The sequence below is a fragment of the Monodon monoceros genome, unplaced genomic scaffold (genome assembly GCF_005190385.1).
Source record: "Monodon monoceros isolate NGI ecotype Baffin Bay Population unplaced genomic scaffold, NGI_Narwhal_1 Super_Scaffold_1, whole genome shotgun sequence".
Classification (NCBI taxonomy): domain Eukaryota; kingdom Metazoa; phylum Chordata; class Mammalia; order Artiodactyla; family Monodontidae; genus Monodon; species Monodon monoceros.
The window spans coordinates 71,558,979-71,583,742 of NW_021703765.1; the positions used below are offsets into that span (position 1 = coordinate 71,558,979).

At 41.5% G+C, this 24,764-nt stretch overlaps 1 protein-coding gene across 7 annotated transcripts in view; it reads right to left on the bottom strand.

The window, feature by feature from the left end:
* The window catches only part of HECTD4 (HECT domain E3 ubiquitin protein ligase 4), a 190,857-nt gene that overhangs the window by 52,665 nt on the left and 113,428 nt on the right, over positions 1-24,764 (bottom strand). For all 7 annotated transcript variants that reach the window (XM_029226045.1, XM_029226052.1, XM_029226037.1 and 4 more), the window contains 16 exons: positions 24,114-24,267; positions 22,711-22,991; positions 22,292-22,481; positions 21,197-21,278; positions 19,983-20,185; positions 19,147-19,282; positions 18,157-18,339; positions 17,526-17,690; positions 16,963-17,132; positions 15,938-16,053; positions 7,637-7,740; positions 6,311-6,472; positions 6,043-6,191; positions 5,679-5,758; positions 3,439-3,602; positions 792-1,029 (listed from right to left, as the gene is read on the bottom strand). In XM_029226045.1, the coding sequence (XP_029081878.1) occupies positions 792-1,029; positions 3,439-3,602; positions 5,679-5,758; positions 6,043-6,191; positions 6,311-6,472; positions 7,637-7,740; positions 15,938-16,053; positions 16,963-17,132; positions 17,526-17,690; positions 18,157-18,339; positions 19,147-19,282; positions 19,983-20,185; positions 21,197-21,278; positions 22,292-22,481; positions 22,711-22,991; positions 24,114-24,267 (2,577 nt within the window). The remainder of the gene's footprint in view (positions 1-791; positions 1,030-3,438; positions 3,603-5,678; positions 5,759-6,042; positions 6,192-6,310; positions 6,473-7,636; positions 7,741-15,937; positions 16,054-16,962; positions 17,133-17,525; positions 17,691-18,156; positions 18,340-19,146; positions 19,283-19,982; positions 20,186-21,196; positions 21,279-22,291; positions 22,482-22,710; positions 22,992-24,113; positions 24,268-24,764) is intronic.

Genomic DNA, 24,764 nt, shown 5'->3' on the forward strand with positions numbered 1-24,764 from the left:
CAGTGAATTCTAGGCAAGAGCACATGAACTTCTTACCCTTAGACCAGATTCTCCTACTTTGTGTGACAGAAAGACTCTTAGTTCTTGGAGAAATTTTAAGCAAGACTCTTAGTTCTTGGAGAAATTTTAAAGCTCAGTATCAAGGAATAACTAAGCATCTATCATTTCCTATTTGGGAATCTTAAAATAGTTTTTATGGGCATAATTCATTCAACACAGAGAAGACTTTGGAAGGTTCTTCATCATGATAAAGAATTAGACAGACTCTTAAAATGATTTTCAAACCAGTATCTCAAAGGCCAAATATGGCTGCAGACATCTCATTTCGGGAAGCTCACTTTTATTCAATCTTATTATAAAATTTTTCAAATTATCAGGAATGTTTTTTAGTGCACACCTATACACCCATCACCTAGATTCCACAATTAACATTTTATTATTCTTTGATGGCTTCAGTTTTTAAAAAGTTTAAAAAACGATTAACATTTAAAATTAGGAGATTTTATGTAAAATTCCGGGGCTCTTAGCTGTCTTATAAAAGTAGACAATCTCTCAGACTTGCATTTCCATGTGGCAATATTCTGCTGGCCCTGAGTCGCAGGCAGGCTTCCTGTATGTGGGGGATGCGCTTTCTAGCCTGCCATGCTTCCTCCTGCTCCCCATTTTGTTTCACCGGGCCTGTTACCCCATTACCAGTGGGCACTGGGGTATGTCCAAGTTAAATGGATTTATGGAATTAACAGCATTCGCATTCCCAGGAAGCAGTGGGGCCTTGGGAGGAGGTGGCTTACGTTGCTGAGCAGTGGCCACGGCAGCAATCCGGCACGGTGGCCCGTGAGTGCCCGGGTCTGACGCAATACTGGTGCCAGCATCATTGTCACTGTCAGATGCCATGGCAAAGGGCAGGGCCTCGAAGTTAGCGCTGATCTCCTCTGCCAGGTCGGTGCACAGGTCGGCAGCGTTGCGGTGGGCCTGCCCTTCAGCATAGGCAAATGGGCGGGAGCCAAAGTTAGCTCGCGTCTTGGTGTTCTGGAAAGGAGACCAAAGAAAAGACTTGAAAGGACTTAGGTTTATTTATGCATTCATTTCTAACCCCTCGAGGTGAACTTCACGGAGAGTCTGTGAACCCAGGCAGAGGGGCTGGTGCACCCGCGGACGCCAGCGCTTTGAGCTCTGCACGGCCCCCACTGCCCCTCGCCTGGCACTCACGCTCTTTGCTGCTCAAACGCAGTGACCTTTCTTGTTTCCAGCACTGTTCCTTTCTACCTGATGCCACTGCTCATGCTGTTCCCTTCACCTGGAACATTCTTTCCTCCAATTTTGTCCATTTAAACTGGTTAATATTCCAGACCTGGCTCAAACATCACTTCCTCAGGGTAATGGGGATGTGATCAGATTTGCTTGGTACTTGCTTCCATAAAGTCTATGATTTTCAATCATTTTGTGATGATTAATTTTAAGTGTCAGCTTGACTGGCCACGGGGTGCTAGATTAAACACTATTATTGCTGGGTGTGTCTGTGAGATTAGCATTTGAATCGGTGGACACAGTAGATGGCCCTCCCCAGTGTAAGTGGGTACCATCCAATCCGTTGAGGGTCTGAATAAAACAAGAGGCAGAGGAAGGAGGAATTAAACCCTTTTTCCCTGCACCACTGCTTGAGCTAGGATATCTCATCCCATCTTCTCTTGCCCTCCTTGGACGCAGACTGAATCACACCACCGGCTCTCCTGGGTCCCTGGCCTACAGACAGCAGGTCATGAGACTTCTCAGTCTCCATACTAACAGGAGTCAATTACTCAAAATAAATCTCCCCTCCCACCTCTGTCTACACACACACACACACACACACACACACACACTCTCTCTCTCTCTCTCTCTCTCTCTCTCTCTCTGTGTATATATATATATATATAGCTCCTATTGTGGGGTGTTGTTTTGTTTTGTTTTGTTTTTTGCCACACCACGTGGTATGTGGGATCTTAGTTCCCCCGACCAGGAATGGAACCCGTGCCCCCTGCAGTGGAAGCATGGAGTCTTCACCACTGGACCGCCAGGGAAGTCCCCCTGTCCTATTGGTTCTGTTTCTCTGGAGAACCTTGACTGATACACACAGTGTTTATTAGTTTGTGATTATATACATACACATATATATTTATGCAAATGTTTGACTAATGTCTGACTCCTCCAACTGGCTTTAACTTCTTGAAGACAAAGACCATAGCTGTTTTGCTCATTGTTATTATATGTCCAGAGCTTAGCACACTACTTAATATAGTAGGTACTCAATAAATATTGGCTGAATGAATGAATAGAACAGGCTGCCTTAAATTATTGACATCTTTAATTCACTGCACAAAGTGAGAAAAGATGCTACTATCAGAGGCATGGTACAAGGCCAGATTCTACAAGATCTTCTAAGTCATTATAAAGACTTGGGCCTTTACAACATAGACATGGGAAGCCACTGACTTGTTGAGAGTAGAGGGGTGACATGATCTAACCAACATTTTTAAGGAATCACTGTGGCTGCTGTGTTGAAAAGATGTGTAAAAGGGCAAGAACTAAGGGGCTGGTAGGGAAGGGAGATAGAGGAATATTGTAACATGCTACCCAGAAGATAAGGGTGGCTGGGCCATGACTTAAGTGGTCAGATTCCAGATACATTTTGAAGGTAGGGTCAACAAGGTTTGCTGACAGACTGGATGTGGAGCAGGAGGAAAAGAGAAGTCAAGAAGGATGCCAAGGTTTTTGGCCTTAGCAACTGTAAGGATGGAGGTGCCACTTCCCAAGACAAGGAAGGCTAGGGAAGAAGCAGTTTAGGGTATGGGGCAGAGTTAGGCTCAGTTTTAACTTTGACATGCCAATGGAACATCTATTTCTAAATGTTGCCTACACTGCTGAATATTTGTGTCTGGAATTTAGGGAGAGATCTGGGCTGGAGATAAGGATTTGGGAGCTACCGCCCTGTAGTAAGTAGTAATGTTTCACAGAACATTAACTGTTAATAGATGCTCCTTTAAAAACTAAAGAGTTCCAAGATTAAGTATATGTGCAGGGATGCTGGATTAAATAAAGTTGAAGTTTTGAATCTTTACCGAAGGATTCCTCTGAGCTTCTGACATACTAAAGTGACCCGAGACGGTCACGTTCAAAACTTATTTAATGACAGACTCATTTTACTGCCATTGGAAAGAACACTAGTGTCCCTTGCATTATAGTTTTGGAAAGACTGCCAAAAGGAAGTCAAAGCAGTTAAGCACTCAGGTTCAATGCAAAGGAAGGACCCACTTCTTCAGGTTTGTTTGTGGTTCCTTCTGTTATCAGGTACCACATGTTACGTCAACAAGGCCACGTTTGGTGTCTTTAATTTTTCCATTTTTGATGGAATAAATTACTGAGGAGAATTTTGTTTCCTTTCCCAAAAAGATAACCTGCCTTTTTCTGAATGTGAACCACAGGCCACATCCCACCCGAGACATCTTCAAGATACGGTGAGAGGCGCTGCCCGCAGTATGTGAAGTACACTCGGCCTTTGGCTGGCTGCCCTGGAGGAGGAGGCGTTCCCTCGGTTCTCTCCCAGCCAATTCCTGCCACGTCACCTAGGGCAGAGAACAGGACGGAAACAACACTTTTTTTTTTTCCTTTTATTGACTATTAACTAAACTTTCAATTTGCAACTGGCATGAGACTACATATCATTGACTATCTTGGCTTTTATTTATTCATGCCATCAGTTACAGCTGAAAAAGACATGGAGTACCTTGTATTTATATATACAGAGTAACACAATAGAAAAAAACAATTTCTGTTTAGAAGAACAAAAATACCTAGTGTCTGAGGTTAAGTTATTTACCACAATTACACATTAAATTTAGCTTTTATTTTCCAGGCAGCCAAGACAAAAAGGGAAAACACTGGGTATGATTTTTTTTTGGGGGGGGTATGATTTTTTAATAGAGGAATACAAGTTTTTCTCTTTTGACACGTACCAGATTACTTATGCATAAAGGTAAAAAGGTAATATTTTCTCAGTAAGTTTGCGGAAGACTTAGAAAGGATCTAAAAAAATATAATTTTAAACTCAACCTACAATGTAAGCTAAACATACACCATTAAATCACATTCTGTCCCCTTACTTACATGTATTTAAGGCATTTTTGCAGGAAGCGAAGATCATATAAGCCAAGCTGTTTTCTGATGAAGTGACTAGATATTGTGGTAGAACTTAAAGAACCAAGGGGACCATATCCACCACATCAGCACTACTAGAGGCTGTCTCAGGCAAGCTGCTAGCACATGTAGCTTTAAAATTAACCTGTTGTAAAATCTTCAACAAGCACATGAAGTTCTGTGATTCTGTTTTTGATCAGAGTCTCATATGATTTTGAAACCACTAGGCTGGGCTTCCCAATGGCTGGGGACTTGTCACTGTTCACTATGGCACCCGAAGGGCCCAGTAGAGGGCCCAGCATGTAGGAGATGCTCAAAGAGTATCTGCTGATCAACAGACACTGAAAGTGTTGGTACAGAGATTGGGATCCTGCTGTAATAAGTGGGTTCCTGATTCCTATTCCCACACAGACACATTTCTCTGAGAAAGGGGTAGTATGTTTGCTTGAGGTCTGGTCCAAAATATTCTCAAAAACTATGATCAAACAAAATAACAGTCAACTATAACAAATGAATAGAACGCCCACTATGGATCCCCTGCTGTCTCTACTACCGCTCGCTTTGTGCTTAAAGCACTTAAGTACTCAGTTGAGATTACAGAGTTGCCTCCATAAAGTAAGAGAGAAACAACTTGCCAGGAAGTAATTTCCAAGGCATAACTTGACCATAACTGAAAATACCATGCTCACTGGAAAAGTGCAGTTTAATAAACAGCTCCCTCAAGGATAAGCAAAATTACCCCCCAGACTGCTACAAGAAGTTATCTATTGGGTTCAGTGACTTAGTAACCCCTACGCAAGCATCCAAGATCATCTATTATATTTAATAATTTCAGTTTTATCAGAGATGATGCTAAGATGTACTGTCTGAAAATAAGTAGCCAACATGTTTGGCTGCTTCTAATGTCAAGAGGACAGTGTCTATATTTTGCTACTTCTGGAGCAGGTAGGACTGATCCCAATTCATCTACTATTACAGATGAAGTTAGTTATATGGAGGCTTAAAAAGAAGAGGGGAAAGATTTTCTTTTTATTGAATTGACTATGTGACTGAAACATCTGGGCAGAAGATGTGCTGAAGCTGGACCAGATGTTTAGGCTACCAAGAGCAAAGTCTACAGCATGTATCTTTACCTATTGATAATGAATTTCTTGAGTGCCTCAAGGCGACTGGTAGAGGGTTTTTTTTTAAGCTATTCATCAATGAAAAGCTGATGAAAGATCAAATTTTGGAGAAAAGCAATATCTCAGATTCTTCTAATGATGGAGGAACGAAAGTCAATGTGACTCCTAAGTTACCAGATGGAGGCTTTAATGATAACAGTGCCTCATAAAATGAGAGGTTTTGTGTAAACTAGGGGACAACAATGACAAGTATTTCATTTTCACTGGAAGACAGTGTCCATTTTCAGTTGCCAAGTTTCATTAATTTTAACCTATTTTGACCCAGACCTGGGAACAACAGAAATACACAGGGTTAAAAAAAAAAACTCCCACCGCACTCACCAGGAGAGAGAGTCACGTCTAAGCGAACGCTCTTCCACTGTAATAAACTGGAGCCGTTGTAGTGCACGGCTCGGCCATTGCTGTGAAAAAAACAAAGAGAAGTCAAAGACAAGGCTAATCAGGCAACACAGAGGAAGGTAAGTAGTGAACAGTAGCATGAGAGTAATCAGAAGAGAAATCCTAAGAGCTATTCTCATTCACTAAATATGAGTATATTTCCAGCTGGTATTTTCTACATTTTTTAGAGTAGAGATTAAAATGATATTACTTTAGTTTTAAAACACCCACATGAAAAAAAAAAAACCCACCCACATCCACTACTTTTTTTTTTTTTTTTTTAATAACAGCGTTAGTAGCCACTTACTTATGGAAAAGACAAGTGCCCACTGGATTAGTCCAAGCCCCGTCTCTTTTCTCTGCTTCTGTAGCAAAGCCAAAGGAAACTATTGGTCCAGTGTCATCATCACTATCTCCATAGGAAACAATTTCAATTTCCCAGTAGAAAGATGGGGCCTGAAGAAACACAAGAAGTGTGCAGACAATCAGAGGGCTCACTGTGGGCCCTTGAACTTCCTCTTTCTCTCACATTTGAAGGAAAGAGGCAGAAGACAGTATGTCATGTGATTTCTCACCTGAATGGGCAGTGGTGAGGTGGCATAGATAAATGTGCCCCGGGGCAGACCGCCCCCAGCGCTGGGGTCAGCAAGGAAGGTGACGGAAGTGAGGTGCGATGAGAACATGCAGGCTCGGACAGGTGGAAATACTCGTGAGGGGCTCCACGTAATCTCTTTGGGCTGCATTGGGGAAAGACACCCTCATTCAATAGAATTGCAAACACAAAATGGAGATGTTGAGATTTCAAGTGACATTTCTTCTTTTACAGATTTTTAACTTTCTTATCTTGAAATAATTTCAAAGCTACAGAAAAACTGCAAGAATACAGCAACTTTTGTATACTCTTACCTAGATGCACTGATTTTTTTGTGATAAAATTCACGTAACGTACAATTCACCCAGTTAAAGTGTACAATTTAATGGTTTTTAGTATTTTCAAGGAGTTGTGCAGCCATCACCACAATCTAATTTTAGAACATTTCTGTCCCCCTTAAAAGAAATGGTACCCATTAAAAGTCAATTCCCATCCTTCTCTCCTTCCCAGTCCCTGGCAACTACTTATCTGCCTGTTTTCTGTCTCTATGGATTTGCCTGCTCTGGACATTACAAGAAATGGAATCATACAATATGTGGTCTTTTGTGACTGGCTTCTTTCACTTAGCATAATTCAAGGTTTATCCATATTGTAGCATGCATTACCACTTCATTAATTTTAAAGGCTGAGTAATATTCCATTGTATGAATATACCCATTTTACGCATTCATTCATCAGTTGATGGACATTTACGTTGTTTCTATTTTTCAGCTATTATGAATCATGCTGCTAAGAACATTCACAGAATGCCAATATTGAACATTTTTGCCTCTTTTGCTTTTTTTTTTCCCAGTGTAACTTGTTTTTCCCTGTGAGTCTGCTTTTTCTTTTGTTTTATTCACTAGTTTGTTATATATTTTAGATTGCACATATAAGTGATATCACACAGTACTGACTTTCTCTGTGCCACTTTGGCTTTTTAGTCACTCTTTCTCTCTATGTATACTTATTATTACGAGATGAACTATAGATCTAATTTCAAAAATGTTTTCTTTTTCTGTTATTGATAACATAGAAATTATTTACAAATCAATGAGTTCTGCTCCCCTGCTAAAATCTTTCGATATTCAGAATGACAAATCAACGTGCTTTGACATTCAAGGATGAGAGCATGTCACTGCAGAGCATACACCTGTTTGCTTTGCAAACACCCATTCTCAGTGCCATTAACATGCTGCTTGGCATTCTGTAATTCTTCAGGCGCGTGCTGCAGACAGGCAGCAGGTGTGGGACACTGCAGAGGGCTCACCTGTCTCCGGTCAGCCTGCAGTGGAGGTGGCGGGGGCCGAGCACAGTCCCGGTAGAGCATCCTCAGCCGTTCACACTGCACTTCCACAACTGCCAGTCGCTCTCCTGGAGGGGGAGACATTGAATATGTGAAAATAAGTCCTACAACTCCTGAGAGGGCTCCAACTCTTTTGGAGTAGGGTCAGAGCAATAAAATGCTTACAAAAGATTATTCAAATTCTTACAAAAGAGCAAATACCCTGAGACATCTTTGTCTACTACGTGTAGCTCAGCAGCAAAGCAATGGGGTCAAGTGCATAGGCTCTGGCGTTAGGCTGCCTGGATTCAGAATCTGGCTCCATTACTTGATATTTACCATCTCACTTCCAATATAGGGGTAATAATAGTACCTGTGCCTCACAGGGTGGTTGTGAAGATGAGCTAAAATAACACAAGTAGAGCCTTTAGCCAAGTCCCTGACACAGGGCAAACACTCAATAAATGAAAGCTCTTATTATCATCTACTAAATGAAAACTACTATTTTTTTAAAATTTATTTTTGGCTGCGTTGGGTCTTCGTTGCTGTGTGCAGGCTTTCTCTAGTTTCAGCGAGCGGGGGCTACTCTTCGTTGAGGTGCACGGGCTTCTCATTGCGGTGGCTTCTCTTGTTGCAGAGCACGGGCTCTAGGCGCGCAGGCTTCAGTAGTTGTGGCACACGGGCTTAGTTGCTCCGCGGCATGTGGGATCTTCCTGGGCCAGGGCTCGAATCCATGTCCCCTGCATTGGTAGGCAGATTCTTAACCACTGCGCCACCAGGGAAGTTCCCGAAAACTATTACTCTTATCATCTAACTTGATCTTCTAAAAGTCTATAACCTGCTGAACATCTCCTATGAGCAAGGCACAGTGCTAGATGTTGGAAAATACAAAGTTAATACGAGCTGAAGTCCCCAGTCTGGGAGAGATAAGACATGTATATGCATACACATATACAATAAAGAACATAGTGCAAGGCTAGAGTGTGTTATTATGTGACATAAGACACAAACACAGGCACAGAGGTGTGACTTCATTCCAGGAGCTAGAAAGGCTTAATAATCAGATCTCAGAAAAGTCAGAATTTCAATAAGCAGAGAAGGAAGGGAATTCTGGATGGCTTGGCACTGTGACACTACTCTAGAATAGTCAAGAGTTAGATGTCTCAGGAGTACCTCACATGACACACAAAAATTCAAAATGGATCAAAGACCTAAAAAACCTATAGCTAAAACTCTAACTCCTAGAAGAAAATACTGGTATAAATATTTATGACTTCAGATTAGGCAATGGTTTCTGAGATAGGATACACAAAGCACAAGCAATGAAAGAAAATTTGAGAAACTGGATTCATAAAAATGAAAAATCTTCATGCTTCAGGGCTTCCCTGGTGGCGCAGTGGTTGAGAATCCACCTGCCGATGCAGGGGACATGGGTTCATGCCCCGGTCTGGGAAGACCCCACATGCCGCGGAGCAGCTGGGCCTGTGAGCCATGGCCACTGAGCCCGTGCGTCCGGAGCCTGTGCTCCGCAACGGGAGAGGCCACAGCAGTGAGAGGCCCATGTACCGCAAAAAAAAAAAAAAAATCTTCGTGCTTCAAAAGACACTTGAGAAAGTGAAAAGATAACCCACAGAATGGGAGGGAGTACTTATAAATCATATCTGATCAGGGACAAGTATATCCAGAATATAAAAAGAACTGTTATAACTCAACAATAAAAAGACAAATAACCTAACTAAAAACAGGCAGAAAAGCTGAACAGATATTTGTCCAAAGAAGATATACAAATGGTCAATACATATGTGAAAAGATGCTCAACGTCATTGGTCATTAGGAAAAGGCAAATGAGATACCATTTCACACCTACTAAGCTAGTTATAATAAAAAAGACAGTACCAGTGTTGGCTAGAGTATGGAGTAACCGGGACCCTCATACGTTGCTGGTGGGAATGTAATAAGCACAGCCACTTTCGAAAATGGTCCCTCAAAAAAGGAAGCAGTTCCTCAAGTTAAAACATAGAACTGCTGTAAGACCCAGCAATTCCACTCCTATATATATGCAACAGAATTGAAAACATAGTCATATGCACAAAAACTTATATATGAATGTTTATAGCAGCATTATTCATAATAGCCAAAAGTTAGAAACAACACAAGTATTCATAAATTGATCAATGGATAAACAAAATGGTCTATCCATACAATGGAAAGGTATTCAGTCATGAAACGTAATGAACTACTTGATGCCTGCCACAATATGGACAAACCTTGAAAACATTATGCTAAGTGAAAGAAACCAGACACAAAAGGCCATACACATACTATATGATTCCATTTATATGAAATGCCCAGAACAGGCAAATCCAGAGACAGGAAGTAGACTGACGGTTGTCAGGGGCTGAGGGAAGGGAGTGGGGATAACGAATACAGAGGGTTTTCTTCGCGGGGGGTGGTTATAAATGTTCTGGAATTAGTGGTGATGGTTGCACAGCTCTGAATGTACTGGGTTGGCCAGAAAGTTCGTTAGGGTTTTTCTGTAACATCTTATCGAAAAACCTGAACGAACTTTCTGGCCAGCCCAATGTAAAAACCCACTGACTCGTACGCTTTAAAATGGTAAATTGTGTGGTATGCAAATTATATTTCAACTTAAAAAGATGTCTTAGGAAGAATAAGATGTACTCTAATAAAAGTAAACCACAGAATATGTTTAGGATAGTAGCAAGAAAGATTTATTGACATACCTAGTACCTACAGACACTTAAGACACCTAATACAATCCAATGATATGGATTAGACAGTGATCAAAGATAAAATAGTCAAAGTGGAGCCAGGAGTGAGGCCAGGCCATGAGGTACGTGTCTAGTGTTCTTTATTTACACCTGGGAGTCAGGGACACAAGTCTAGATCTGTGCTTGCCAATAGACAAACCAAAGAGGGGGAAACTATTTAGTTATAGATTCGTGGAGTCCATTACATAAATGTAAAACTGACTACTCATAAAGAGCCCAATTATTTTTAATAAACATTTTCCAATTATTTTTGTTAAAATGACTTAAAAATTATTCTGAGAGACCTGATACACAGAATGCTGGAGGATACAGTGAATAACATCTGCAGCAGTGTCCTTATAAGCAACCAGTAACAAGTGTCATGGAGATACTTCAATGCAGATAGGTGGAATCAGACCAAATAATAAGGGAAAAGCAATTCTTAGGAAGAAGGAAGGGAGTGGGGGCTGTTTGGCAGAGTTGAGGCATGTCTGCCATGAAGCAGGCTTAACATAAGAGGAGATTTTTATAGCATCTAGTAAGAGAATAAAAAGCTCCTAAGCTACAAATTCAAGAAAGAAAAGGCTGATTGTACTGTACTTTAGCCATAGTAACAAGTAAGTGTCAGACCCGGCTGTAAATTCATTCCAATCTATAAATGACAACTTAACAGTAGTAACCGCAGTTAGGAAAGCCAGCCTCTCAGTGACAGCTCTATGCACCTGACAAGCAGCCACTCAAATCGGGGCTTCAGGAAGGTAACTGTGATGACAATGGGAAAATACAAAGTGCAAGAAGGAAAAGTTTGGAGAATAACGCATATGCCTAAACATGAGATAAAAAGCACCCGACTTAAAGAGCTGGTAGTGGAGATGAACAGAAAAGAGATAAATTTCAGGAGCATTTCAAAGGAAGAATCAGATATGGCAACTGACTGGATGTGGAAGGACTCAGTGTCTGAGGGTCAACAATAGCCCGAGTATAACCAAGAATAGGGAATTCGGAAAGGAGAGTGGATTCCAGAGTAAATGATGACTTTGGTTTTAAATGTGGTATATTCATGAGGCTGGGGCTTGCAGGGGGTTCCTTCTATGAAAAATAGCTACCAGGCCTGCACCTCAAGAGAAGGACTGCCCACAGCAGAAGCCATGAAAGCACAAGGAAGGGCAGATAAAGCAAAGAAGGTGGGTCAAGGCAAAACTTGGAGCAGTTTCTTCAAGTGAGCTGTGAGGGCCACTTGCATCACACTGCCCAGGCCCACCCTTGACTTCTAACTTTTTGGTGGAGCTTGGAAAGCATTTTAAACTTGCCTCCCAGAGATTCTTACAAACTTTCCAAGTGTGAGAACCTCTGGCTCAGGGAATGTGTACATTTAGGAAGGAGGGAGAAAAGGAAATCTGAGAGATTCTGCTATCTGTAAGAGTATAAAAAAAAAGTTGAGAACTTTTTCGGTTTCTATATGTCTCTTCTTCAGTTTCACAATCTATTTTCTATGCTGTTTCAACCAAGGGATCCAGTTAACTCCCCAGGAATGTTTCTTTCTTTCTTTCTTTTTCTTTTTTTTTTAGTATTTATTTATTTATTTGGCTGTGTCGGGTCTTAGTTGCGGCATGCGGGATCTTCATTACAGCTGTGGGATCTTTAGTTGTGGCATGTGGGATCTAGTTCCCTGACCAGGGGTTGAACCCGGACCCCCTGCATTGGGAGACCAGAGTCTTAGACACTGGACCACCAGGGAAGTCCCCAGGTATATTTCTTTATGAGAAAAAGCTCTGTAGTGCTATCTTCCTAGACCAAATGGAATTAGGTACTCTTTTCTTTGGGTTAGAGAAGCTATAAAATTTAGCTATGAGTGAGTTAACATTACAATGGCCAAGTCCGTGGCTTAATTCATCCCAGATGAAGTAAAATAATAAAAGGAATTCATTGAAAATTTTTTCATTTTAGAGAATCAATATATTATCACATATACATTTTATGACACTTTCATATATGAAATTTAAAAATCTTGATACATTAAAAAATAAAAAGCAGGGACTTTCCTGGTGGTGAAGTGGTTAAGAATCCACCTGCCAAGGCAGGGGACACAAGTTCGAGCCCTGGTCTGGGAAGATCACACATGCTGCGGAGCAACTAAGCCCATGCGCCACAACTACTGAGCCGGCGCTCTAGAGCCCGCGAGCCACAACTACTGGGCCTGTGTGCCACAACTACTGAGGCTGTGTGCCACAACTACTGAAGCCCGTGTGCCTAGAGCTTGTGCTCCACAACAAGAGAAGCCACTGCAATGAGAAGGCTGCGTACTGCAATGAAGAGTAGCCCCTGCTCGCGGCAACTAGAGAAAGCCCGTGCGCAGCAAAAAATACCCAACGCAGCCAAAAAAATAAATAAATAAATAAATAAATAAATAAATAATAGAAGAACTCTTTCTCCTCTACCCACCACTTTGGATCTCATTTATTAAACAGCATTTCTTCTGAGCACAGGCTCTGACTCCCTAGCAGGCTATAAGAATCCACTACTGGGGCTTCCCTGGTGGCGGAGTGGTTAAGAATCTGTCTGCCAATGCAGGGGACATGGGTTCAAGCCCTGGTCTGGGAAGATCCCTCATGCTGTGGAGCAACTAAGCCCATGTGCCACAGCTACTGAGCCTGTGCTCTAGAGCTGGTGAGCCACAACTACTGAAGCCCGCACGCCTGGGGCCCATGCTCCACAACAAGAGAAGCCACCACAATGAGAAGCCCGCGTACCGCAACAAAGAGTAGCCCCCGCTCACCCCAGCTAGAGAAAGCCCACATGCAGCAATGAAGACCCAACACAGCCAAAAATAAAAACAAATAAATTAATTAAAAAGAAAAAAAAAAAGAATCCACTACTGTGCTGGAAAGTAATTCAGATATGGGTTGTTTTTTTTTTTTTTGCTGCATTGGGTCTTCGTCGCTGCACGTGAGCTTTCTCTAGTTGCGGCGAGCGGGAGCTACTCTTCGTTGCAGTGTGCGGGCTTCTCATTGCGGTGGCTTCTCTTACTGTGGAGCATGGACTCTAGGTGCATGGACTTCAGTAGTTGTGGCACACGGGCCCAGTAGTTGTGGCTCGTGGGCTCTAGAGCACAGGCTCAGTAGTTGTGGCGCACGGGCTTAGTCGCTCCACGGCATGTGGGATCTTCCCAGACCAGGGCTTGAACCCATGTCCCCTGCCTTGGCAGGCGGATTCTTAACCACTGCGCTACCAGTGAAGCCCTGTTTTTGTTTTTGTTTAAATACAGGTAAATGACTCAGGAATCAGCAAACTTGGATATCTACATTTAACCTCAGAGTTCTTTCTGATAATCTAATAAGTGAGTTATTAAGGACTGTTGCACTTGACATAGGACAGTATTTTAGAATATAAATCGCTATGTATAAGCTCATAGTCTTCTCTTTTGTAAAAATTAGTAAGAACTTCCCCCACGTTTCTTTCCAACTCTTTTTTATCACAGGGTTCTTTTCCACAGAAAAAAATGGGTTAGTGGGTTATTATTAAAACCATTTGCTCTAAATTATTACGATTCCTGGCTTGTACATTAAGTACCAAAGTTAATTTCACAGAGTAAGACCCCTTTATTCCATAAAATATATAAAAGATACCCAGAAAGAGTCCTATAGAATAGTAAGTGATTCATTCAGCAAGTTATATGCTTGCTAAAATCAGTCAAATAAGTCTTAGGATGCAATCTAAGCCAAGAATATTGAAAGCAGAGGCAGGGAACTACATACCATAAGTACAGAAGTAAACTATAAGCAAGTATTTAGCATAAGTAAGTTCACCCAAGAAAGCAAGCTCCTTTTCTTTTGTTCTTTTTCCCTTTTCTTGGGGTCTCTCTGAGGTTTTTTTTTTTTTAATATTTTATTTATTTATTTATTTGGTTGCACCAGGCCTTAGTTGTGGCAGGCAGCCTCCTTAGTTGTGGCACATGTGCTCCTCAGTTAGAGCTCACTGGCTCTTTAGTTGTGGCAGGACAACTCTTAGTTGTGGCATGCATGTGGGATCTAGTTCCCTGACCAGGGATCGAACCCAGGCCCCCTGCATTGGGAGCATGGTGTCTTAACCACTGTGCCACCAGGGAAGTCCCTCTCTGAGGTTTTTTAAACAGTTGTTGGCTCCAGAGAACCATGCTTATTAAAGGAAGGAGATTTGAGAAGTAAAACAGATACAGAATGAAGACAAAAAGCGAAAACAAACCAACAGAAATCACTGCCACATGAAAAAGGACAAAAATTTAAGGACAGAAAAGAGATTAGAGAGTTACTGAAAAAAAGCAAACAGCATGAGAGACAGTAAGTAATATAGATAACAGAAATGACCAAAAAAAAAAAAAAAAAAAAAGGATAAAACTAAAACCATTAGGGAAGGGAAGGATATCCACTTCTTCCTTACAGTTTATGAAAATGCTAGTAATAGAGCATTGGAGAAATGCTAATCTAATTGTGAACAATTACATTTACAGTCCTACTATGTCCTTGGGGATAAAGGGTAAATTTTCACTTTAAAAACACCCAGGCCAACTATCAATTTACAGGAAATTTGAGGACCAAAGGACACACTAAATGACACCACAGGATATAATCAGCAAAATCCAGACTGTGGGAAACTCTTCAACAAATAAGTTGCAAGGGAAGAAAAGATACTGAGGGGAATTTTTTTAAAAAAGAGATTTAAAAGACAGCAATGAATTATAATAGATGAACTTTATTTGGATCCTGATTCAAATAAACAAATGTAAAAACAAGTATTACTTTATGAGAACATTAGAAAGTTGAACACTGACTAGATATTTAATAATATTAAAGAATTACTGTAAATTTTTTAGATGTGATACTGATATTGTGGTTAAGGGTCCTTATTTTTGACACACATACTAAAATATTTATGGATAAAATAAAGGAATATCTAAAAATCTGCTTAAAAATAATCCAGGAGGGTGCAGCGTAGATGAAACAGGATTGGCTCTGAGTTGATAACTGTTGAAACTAGATGATGGAAACGTGAGGGTTCATTATACTAAAAAAGTCTCTCTATTCTTGTATTTGTTTGAACTTTTCCATAAACACACACACACAGACACAGAGGAACACACACACACACACAAAGATGGATGTTAGTGCAAATTCTTGATTCTGAATTCAAATGTGGCCAATGACAATAGTCAGAAAGTATCTGCAGCTCTAAGGACAGCTCATACATAATTCTAATTGAGAAATAAAGGCAACTAATTAATATGAATGGGGAAAAGAAAACACTCTGACATAGTGGTCCTAAAGTTAAATTGAAAAATGCTGATTTCCTAGTTGGCATATACTGAAGGTTTTTATTTATGTTTCTAGATCTGAAATGAAAGTAAATTGTGGTAAGTGTTGTGTTTAGAGTTCAGCTGTTGGATGTGTACATGAAAACAGTTAACATTCCATTATCAAATTATAAATGTGCTGACAAAACTTAAGACAATAGGGTAGAAAGGAAAGTAACAGGTACTTACCAGCACTGCATTCCTGGGCTACTAGGTTGAGAACTTCAACAGCTGCTGGACACTGCTGTATGAATTCTTCACAAAATAAGCTGTCTTCTAAAAGCTGGGCCATGACCAGGCATGCTCTTAATGTTAAAAGATTTACAATATTTCAAAGTCATCAATGGTCATTCTCTAAAAAGTCAACTGTGAAAAACATTTCAATCAATTTTATCCTCTAATTTAAACAAGGTTCAAACTCCCCATTCCTCCTGCTTTTTTTCTGAGCTGGACTGGCTGGGAAGTATATAACTTCTCTTTTCCCCCGCATAGTAACTGCTGACACTGCGTGGACAATCGGAAAAGGGAAAAATGGCTGCCACCTCCCTAAATGAAGTCACCAAGTGCCAGGTGAGAAATCAGCACCACCTCTTAACAGCTCTTCCTAACCGGCGCTCCATGGGCAATATTAACGTTCTGGGAACAAGAGAGGTCCAAACACTTGGGAAATCTGTATGCTGATCTCTCTCACCTAACTCAAAACACATATTAGAACTTTCTGACAAGTTTCATTGTCAAAAGAAACTTGCTGTTGTTTCATTGTAAATAAACGTATTTTCTTTCCAACTCCAGTACTTGCGAGCATTCCCTAATTTTCTCCTCAGCAGTCTGGAAAGCAGATGGACCAGATAGGTACTAATGTGGTCCGAACCACTTTAAAAAAGGCAAAGCTGCAGAAGAATTCCTGTGACAGGACAAAGTTCTTTAACCAAAGCAAATCAGTGGAGCCTCATGTATGTGCTCTATATATCAATCATATTTTGTTTATTTACTTTCTTAGGGAAACAGCTAAACTTTATTTCAAAGTGCAGAAACTGGGGAATGCAACAAAAACTGTAGTAAACATAGCACAAGAGGATGGTTTCTGTTACTCAGTTTGGCATGAAGTTCACGCTGCAGACCCACTAAGCCTGGTGCAGAGGGGCCCATGGAGGACCCCTGTCTCTGTGCCTGCACCACCTCAGCACATTAGGGGATCTTTGGAGGGTGCTCACCTTGTTCTTATTTCAGCCAGGAGCCGAACGACTGCCATCACAGGAGCTGACCCATCTCCTGTTGCAGGAAGTGAGGTATGAATAGAGAGACTTCCCTCCTGAGGAAGCAACATGGACTGGACTGCCTGTACTACCTTCTCAGTAATGGACAGTTTATGAAGAGGCAATGCCTGATGGCGGTGGGGGGAGGGGCATGGCAAAAAGTTAAATTCAAGTAGTTAGTTTATAAGAAATGAGGGTGTTATCATCTGGAGTTAATTCTCAAAATTTCAGTTAAAAAGAATCAAATCACCATACAGAATTGCAAGCTAGACCCAAACAATTAAACATACAATACACTGTGGAATATTCCAAACCAAAGAAATGAATTTTGTCATCCAGGTAAAAATTTCCACACAAATGTTACTATTAAATGATTATGCCCAATAGGTAAGTACACGTCACGAGTAAAATTTAAGAAAACCAAGTATTTGTGCTTCTGTACTGTGTATGTGCATATTACTCATTACAGTACGGTTACCATCTGCAGTAACATTTTAAGATGCATTTAAAAATCACCTTACCTCTGATCTTGGAACACAAAGTCTAGACAATGGAATAGTCAGTGTGTCTGATGCTTGCGACGTCTTTCTACAGTCTATGGGTGGGAATTTGACTGTAGCTATACCTTCCTGTTCGTTGATAGAAGCCACTACTCCGACGCTTCCTGATATTCCTCTACCTAAAACCTAGAGACACAGAGGGATTAGCACTACCTACCAGCTCTGATGGTGTGAGCAATTATCTGATGTGACAAGTGGGAAGAGGAAACTTACAGCTGTCATTACCGGCATTACAGTAATAGTTTCTTATAACGCAGATACCAAGCCCTGAACATGAGTTAAAATGATAGGTCTTAAAACCTTACGTCGAGGTGATCACAATATGATACAAATTCAAACTTTCAATTCTAAAACATTGCCAATATTAACACCACCACAGGACACAAGTACTGTAGTTAACGTTACACGGTATTGCACTAATATCTGACTCATCTGCAGCACAGTGTGGATTAGAACTCACGAGTTTCTTAGCTTAAAGGAACAAGGGTTTTTGTCCAGCTGGGTGGATGATACTTGTCTTACAGATGAGCAATTAATCAATGGACTTATATACAGGGGAAAGCGATGACTTGGAAAAATGGTGGCTGGTTACCTGAACCTCAGACCCTATCTTGATTGTCTCTTTGAAGCCTCCAAGTGCACACAGTGCAGCGACAGCCTGGCGGGCGATTCTCTGAAGTTTGGCGAGTTTTCTGCCACTACTGCTGCCATTTTCCAGAATGCTTTCTGCATATTTCCCCAATTGTGGAATGTACATCAGCGCACGAGACAGAACCTAAGTGTAAGAAGCAGCCCATGCAGTGGGAGATAAAGCTCTGGTTGTTTTGATACTAAGCATGATGCAGTGTCTACAACAGTGCCTGGGTCCCATGTGCTAAAGGAACTCTGGATATGAGAGGGGTGAAATAATTATCAGGTATGACCACTGACATTCTTGGCATATTTGCCTTACGTGATTGGACAGAACTGGAAATACACAACCTCAAAATATGGGAGAATCAAACACTGTTAATAAAACCCCTAAACTAAAGCAAAAATTTATCTGCAGGAAAACCATAACAGCATACTGCCTACATCTCAACACCCAGGTATCTTTAGGACACGTTATAAGGTGTTCACATCACGAATGACTGGGAAAAGGGAAATTGATTACCAAACCCTAGTTTTCAGGAAACTGAACTACTGTTTGTAAAAATGAATTACTGACAGAGCACTCAGGGAGTGTAAATCACACAGAGGCCTCCTTAGGACTTAGTAAGTACACTTAACAAATCCAATAAACCAAGGCCGCATGATTTCCTAATGTTAGTACCAATCGAATACAAGCAAGAAGGAGAAACAAGGAGTGCCATTCTTTTCCTGAGAACACTAGCCTGCCTTCCATGAAATCAGAACTGGCAGTGACAGGGGATGTGGGTTAACAGAGTTGAAGCTACTGAATCAAAGCAAATTTCAGGGGAAACACAGTTAACAAGTATATCTGGCCAGTTTGGGAACTCTCTCTTTGTTAGAATGTCCTTTGCTAGAACAGAACATTAACTTCTGTCTTGCTTCCTCTTTTAAGCAGCAACAGCGTACTAGCCTTCTCTGCTGTCGTGGTCCATATCTGAGCAGCATTTGACTCAGGCGCCATCAGCAAGCTGTGAAGCAAGGCGATCACTTCTGCGGCCATGCTGTTCGCCACATGCCCACTGATGAAAGGTCGGACAGGGTCGGTCCTGCAAGTGTCAACAGGGAAAAGTGTCAGTGCCCAGTGATGGTGAATAAGGCAGACGAGTGGCTTCAGGCTTGGCACCAGATGCAAACATTTTCTAGTTATAAATACTGGAAAAAGTGGGTTTTGGTGACTCGCATTCTTTCTGGTAACTGAAGAAGCCTTGGAAACAATGGACCTCAAACCTTTAACTGTATAAACCATCGTGATCAAGGAAAGGACCTACACTACATCTGCCTCTGGCTGGCAAGCACAGAACCTCACACAAACTTCCCAGGGGCAACACGCATTTATCTTTCCTCCAACTAGAAAGAAGCTTCTATGTACAGTTGGGATGGTGACAAGTATCGTTTGGATGAAGAAAAGGCAGCAAGGACAGTTTACTCTTTCCGCTACTCAAAAAAACTATAGCTGGTGTTCCTGGTGGTGGCCTTTCTCAGAAAAACAACCCTCCAGCCACAGAGGTCCACTCAGCCCGGAGGGCCTCCCTATTCGTCCCTCACAACCTCGGATCCACCTGGATGGTCATCACTTTCTGACTTGACTTTGAGAACAACTACTACAACGGATGGGTATTTTAAGCCCTCAGTCCTCATTTCCAGCAGGTCAAGGGGAGGATATAAAATTAAAACCCTCAAAACAAATCCTTTACAAAGTAAGTCTGAGAAGAGTGCAGACAGCTTCCACCCTGTGAAAGGTTTTACCTGGCAAGTTCAGAGTTCCTCTCTCGGCAAATGGAAGTTTGGGCGGTTTTCTTTTTGTCCCCTGTGGACAGTCCACTCACAGTCTCTGGGTTGAGCGATTCCACGGGTGGCCCGACACTGACGATGAGGCCTGACTGTGCCCACTTGGTTGCTTTTCGCAGAGCAGCTGCCGCCTCTTCTGTAATCACCTCACAGCAGCCACCCTGGGGATCAGATTGAAGACATTCAAGATATTCTTTTCGCTCTTCTCAGCATTATACTTTAAAAAATCTGTTTCCCCTAATCCAGGCTCATTTTTATAAATTCATATATTAAAATATTATATGTAGAAAGTTAAATCTCCACAAACATCCTTTGTCCTCGCCCAGTCAGAGATCACTGTTAGTCCTCTAGAATTTTTTCCACGCAGATTCTGACATACATAATCATAGGCCACGCTACACAGCTTTGATTTCTTTTTTACCAGTTATCAAAACATCATGAATTGTGATCACTGATATGAACCTGATACCATAAAATATCATGAATATCCATGTCTATATATTTAGACCTACCTGATTATTTTTATAGTTGTACAGTGTTTCATTATATGAATGTAATAATTTCTTTAACAAATCCCCTATTTACGGGTACACAGATTCTATTTTGTTTTTTACAAACAGAACTGCCAAGGACAGGCTTGTCTCTGGATACTTGAAAATGCCTATTTACCCTCACCTTGGCAATAATGGGTACCATCGATCTTAACATTATCAGTGCGACAGGTAAAAATGATACACTACTATTGTTTTATTACTTCCCTTTAATTATTTATCGTGTAATCTGTGAGCCTGAGCATATTTTTATATTTTCACGGGCTTTTTTGTCTTTATTTCTTATTATCTATTATTATTACTCTTTTAACCTTTCACCCTATGGTCACTTTTTTTTTTTTTGGATCACTTTTAAAGTATTTTTAGGCTGTAGAACTTTCTTAACAGAGCTAAGAAAATTTCTAGGTCAAAATCAAGAGTTCTCTTCTACATTTTAACGTTAATGATACATTGATTTTGACTAGTTCTCTTGAAAATGGCCTCAGTTAAGCCACTGTCTTCAATTTCTCACCCTGCGGTAACTTGAAATTTAAAAAAAAATTTCTCCTGAAAACCTGAAGCCTGGCATATGTTCTTTGACTGTGGGTCTTGGCGGAGCGGGTTCCTTCATATTGGGGTTACCTTTGTCATGTCTCGGTCCATTTTCACGACTTTCTCCATGTTGGCACCAGTACCAAGTCGGAAGGGCCGTCCTTCTGAGCTACTAAAATGGGAAGGCAGAGAGAGGCAATGATTTTACAGGCATGGTCACAGGTGGGGAAGGCCTCAGTGAGTGATCTAAATCCCAAAGTGAGGGGATTTTAACAACAGCCTGGATTGCTGCCTTGGTGTGAATGACTGGATCTTCCTTTCTAATAATTCAGCTCCCCCTGCCTCCTAAACCTGGCTCTCAAAAAAATCTTTCACCAAATTTGTACTATGACGTTTCACAGTGCCCAGGAATGTTCCTTGGAAGTTTCTTCATCTATGTGCTGACTTGCCCTGACCACGCTTAGTCTATGCCAACAGCCTAGTAGTGCTTTCGGTTGCCATGATGGCAGACAAGGGATCCAATTATGAGGATGACACCATCATTCAGTCATTTATTTGAAGAGAGGACTCTTCCATCTGAGACATAAACACCTCTCCTAAATTCCCTTGTGCTCTGTGGGATCTTCTCGTTGTCCTGGATTCCACTGACAGGGCCCTGTAGATTTGTAATCTTTGGACAGTAATTATATATTTTTACTTCCTTGTTGAGCAATCATACCATTCATCCTTCGATTAAATAAAGCTATAAAAAAGTTTCTTAAAAAAAAAAAAAAGTTTCTTATTTCTTCACCTCACAGTCAATGGTATCCCTAAATTTACTGATGGCTGAAGGATGCCAATAACTGAAAACCAAGCTGCATTATTCCTTCTCAAAGCCCAGGTCACACTATAGACTCCTCGTAGGACACAAATGATACATTCTCAACAGGATTTTCACTCTGTTGGGTCTGGAGAGACAGTACCGAGTTGTGGTTAAAAGTTTGGGTTCTGCATCAGAGGGACCTGCATTTATATTTCAGCTCTGCCTCAGTTTCTCCATACGTAATGACAGGGATGATAGTAACATTGATTACCTCTTAGGGGTGTTAAGAGGGCTGAGACAGTTGATACCTGTAAGGGGCTTACTCAGCACAGTGCCTGCGACATGGCTAGTGCTTGATGGCATATAGCTATTACAATCATCACCTTAGTAATGGTTGGAGAACTTCATGGGATGACTGGTCTTCCCGCTTGTGGATAAAGATAGAGAGTTTGCCATCCACTGCTTCACTCTCTTCTCCAGGGTCTTTATCTCCTTTTAAGGAACTCTTGGGGCTGATTTTTGTCAACGTGGTGTCAGGTTCAGAAGCGGTTGGAGAAAGGACTGTCTGACATCCTTTAAACAAACAAAAAAATTGCGAAGTTGTTTGTGCGGCTCCCCTGTATAAGGAAAGCACTGGCTTTGGAATCTCTCTTCCTCCCTCTCTCCCGCTGTCCCTTCTCCGCTCTCTCTCCCTTTTATCACAGGAAGCACAGCTGCAGTTGTGGACAAGGGAAAGCTCAGTCTGACCGTCCACAGGAAGTGAGCGCCTCAGTGCCATTCTTCCGTCCAGGAGGTTACTCACCTGGGACCACGTAATCTGCTAGCTTTGCTAAGAGCAACGAGGCGATCTTGGACGCTGGGTCACTGGGATCCTCTTGCTCGCTGTTTAGGGAGGGGACAGAGTAGCTCCAGGGTGGGAGCTCCACATTCCCACAGTCTTCTACGCTCATCAGCGGGAGTGCTGCCCGGCACAGCTGAAGAATGATAAGAACCAGCTTTGGGGACGGGCGTTGGTCAAGCAGCAGGGAGAGGAGTTTGGACACACAAGCTGGCTGGCTCAGGATGGCTTTACCTATGTGACTCCTGCAAAAGGAGGAAGAAAAGGTCCACAATGCTGAGAATGTTATCTACAGAAATTCAGAAGCAGAAGTTCCCTAAATGAGGTTGAACAAACTGATGACTTCATATTTAATGAGGAAGACACAGATTTGGCAATACGTTTTTATGAAGGAGAATTAAGGGTTTTTGTAAACATCTGATGAAAGCTCATAATTGGCCAATAATACTTTAAAAGATTTTTGAATATCTTCTGATACTTGATGTCTATTTAATTGAGATCCTATAGTTCAGCACGATTCACAGAACACCAAGACTTAGAAACCCAAGGTAGGAGGCTTTTAGTTTAGTCTTTTATTCCTTTTTAAGAAGTGCTTCAAGACCAAAGAGATCATACAGTGTTGTACTGGCCTCAAGACTCTGGGATCTGCCACAGCTGAACCTGTTACATTTCAGCAGAAACCAAAGAATAAACAGCCTTATGTGGACAAGCTTTTGTGGGCCTCACAGCTCACACATGACTAAACCTCCACAGAGTATCTTCTTTTAAAGACACAGCATGAGAAGGCGAATTAATTACAGGTCCTGGCTGATTATTCTTTAATCTTGCTATAATGAAGGTAAAGATGTTTAGTTACTGAATGCAATTGTATTGACTCAAAAGGCTAGCAGCTGTTGCCAGTCAAGTATTGAAGCAAATGATAGTATGTTATTTTATGATGTAGATATTCACCTAAATAATTTTCTTATTTTGGAACTAAATGCTATTTTTCAATGACTTCATCCTCTGCTATTTTTCTTGATGCAGGAGCATATCAGGATGGCCTAGTAAGATGTTTCTAAAGACAACCACCCGCAAAGGAAGCCAAATCACTCAGAGGAAACGCCATCTCCTCCCACAGCTCCAGCCAGGCCTTCCTTTTTTTTTTTTTTTTTTTTGCGGTACGCGGGCCTCTCACTGTTGTGGCGTCTCCCGTTGTGGAGCACAGGCTCCGGATGTGCAGGCTCAGCGGCCATGGCTCACGGGCCCAGTCGCTCCGCGGCATGTGGGATCTTCCCGGACTGGGGCACAAACCTATGTCCCCTGCATTGGCAGGCAGACTCTCAACCACTGCGCCACCAGGGAAGCCCCAGCTGGGCCTTCCTTACCTCGAGAGGTCATTGAGAAGACTCAGGACGTCCTGGAGGGCATCGTTCCCGGCAGCCTGGTTGCCGCAGCTCTCTGTCGCTCGGGCGAGGTGGTTAGTGAGAAGGCTGGACACTTGACGGGCCAGACCTGAGTGCACAGCGTCTGTGGAGCCACCTTCAGAGTGCAAGAAAGGAGAAGCGCGGTGAAAGCTCCAGGAAGGCATGGAGTGTCTGCAGGTGTGGTGAGCCGGCATTAAAGCCCTCCCTTCGCCCAATTTTTCTTTAACCTGCTCAGTATTTCATTAGCCATCCAATTAGTGTCTTCTCATTAGATAACAACTGAACATAAACAAGGTAACAGTAACTTGAAAAATGATTCAGTGTTGGGGAAAGACATTCCTCTTAATTAAAACTGAATATAATTCATCCATACAAAACCCAGAAACATACTTTGATTGACAGGCAAGAATCACCATTTGACTGTGATGAAAACATCTTGATTTTTTTTTTTTTTTTAGTGAGGTACAGTTGATGTACAATATAAGTTACAGGTGTATAACACAGTGACTTGTAATTTTTAAAGGTTGTACTCCATTTATAGTTATTATATAATATTGGCTATATTCCCTATGTTGTACAATATACCCTCGTAGCTTATTTTTTACACAATAG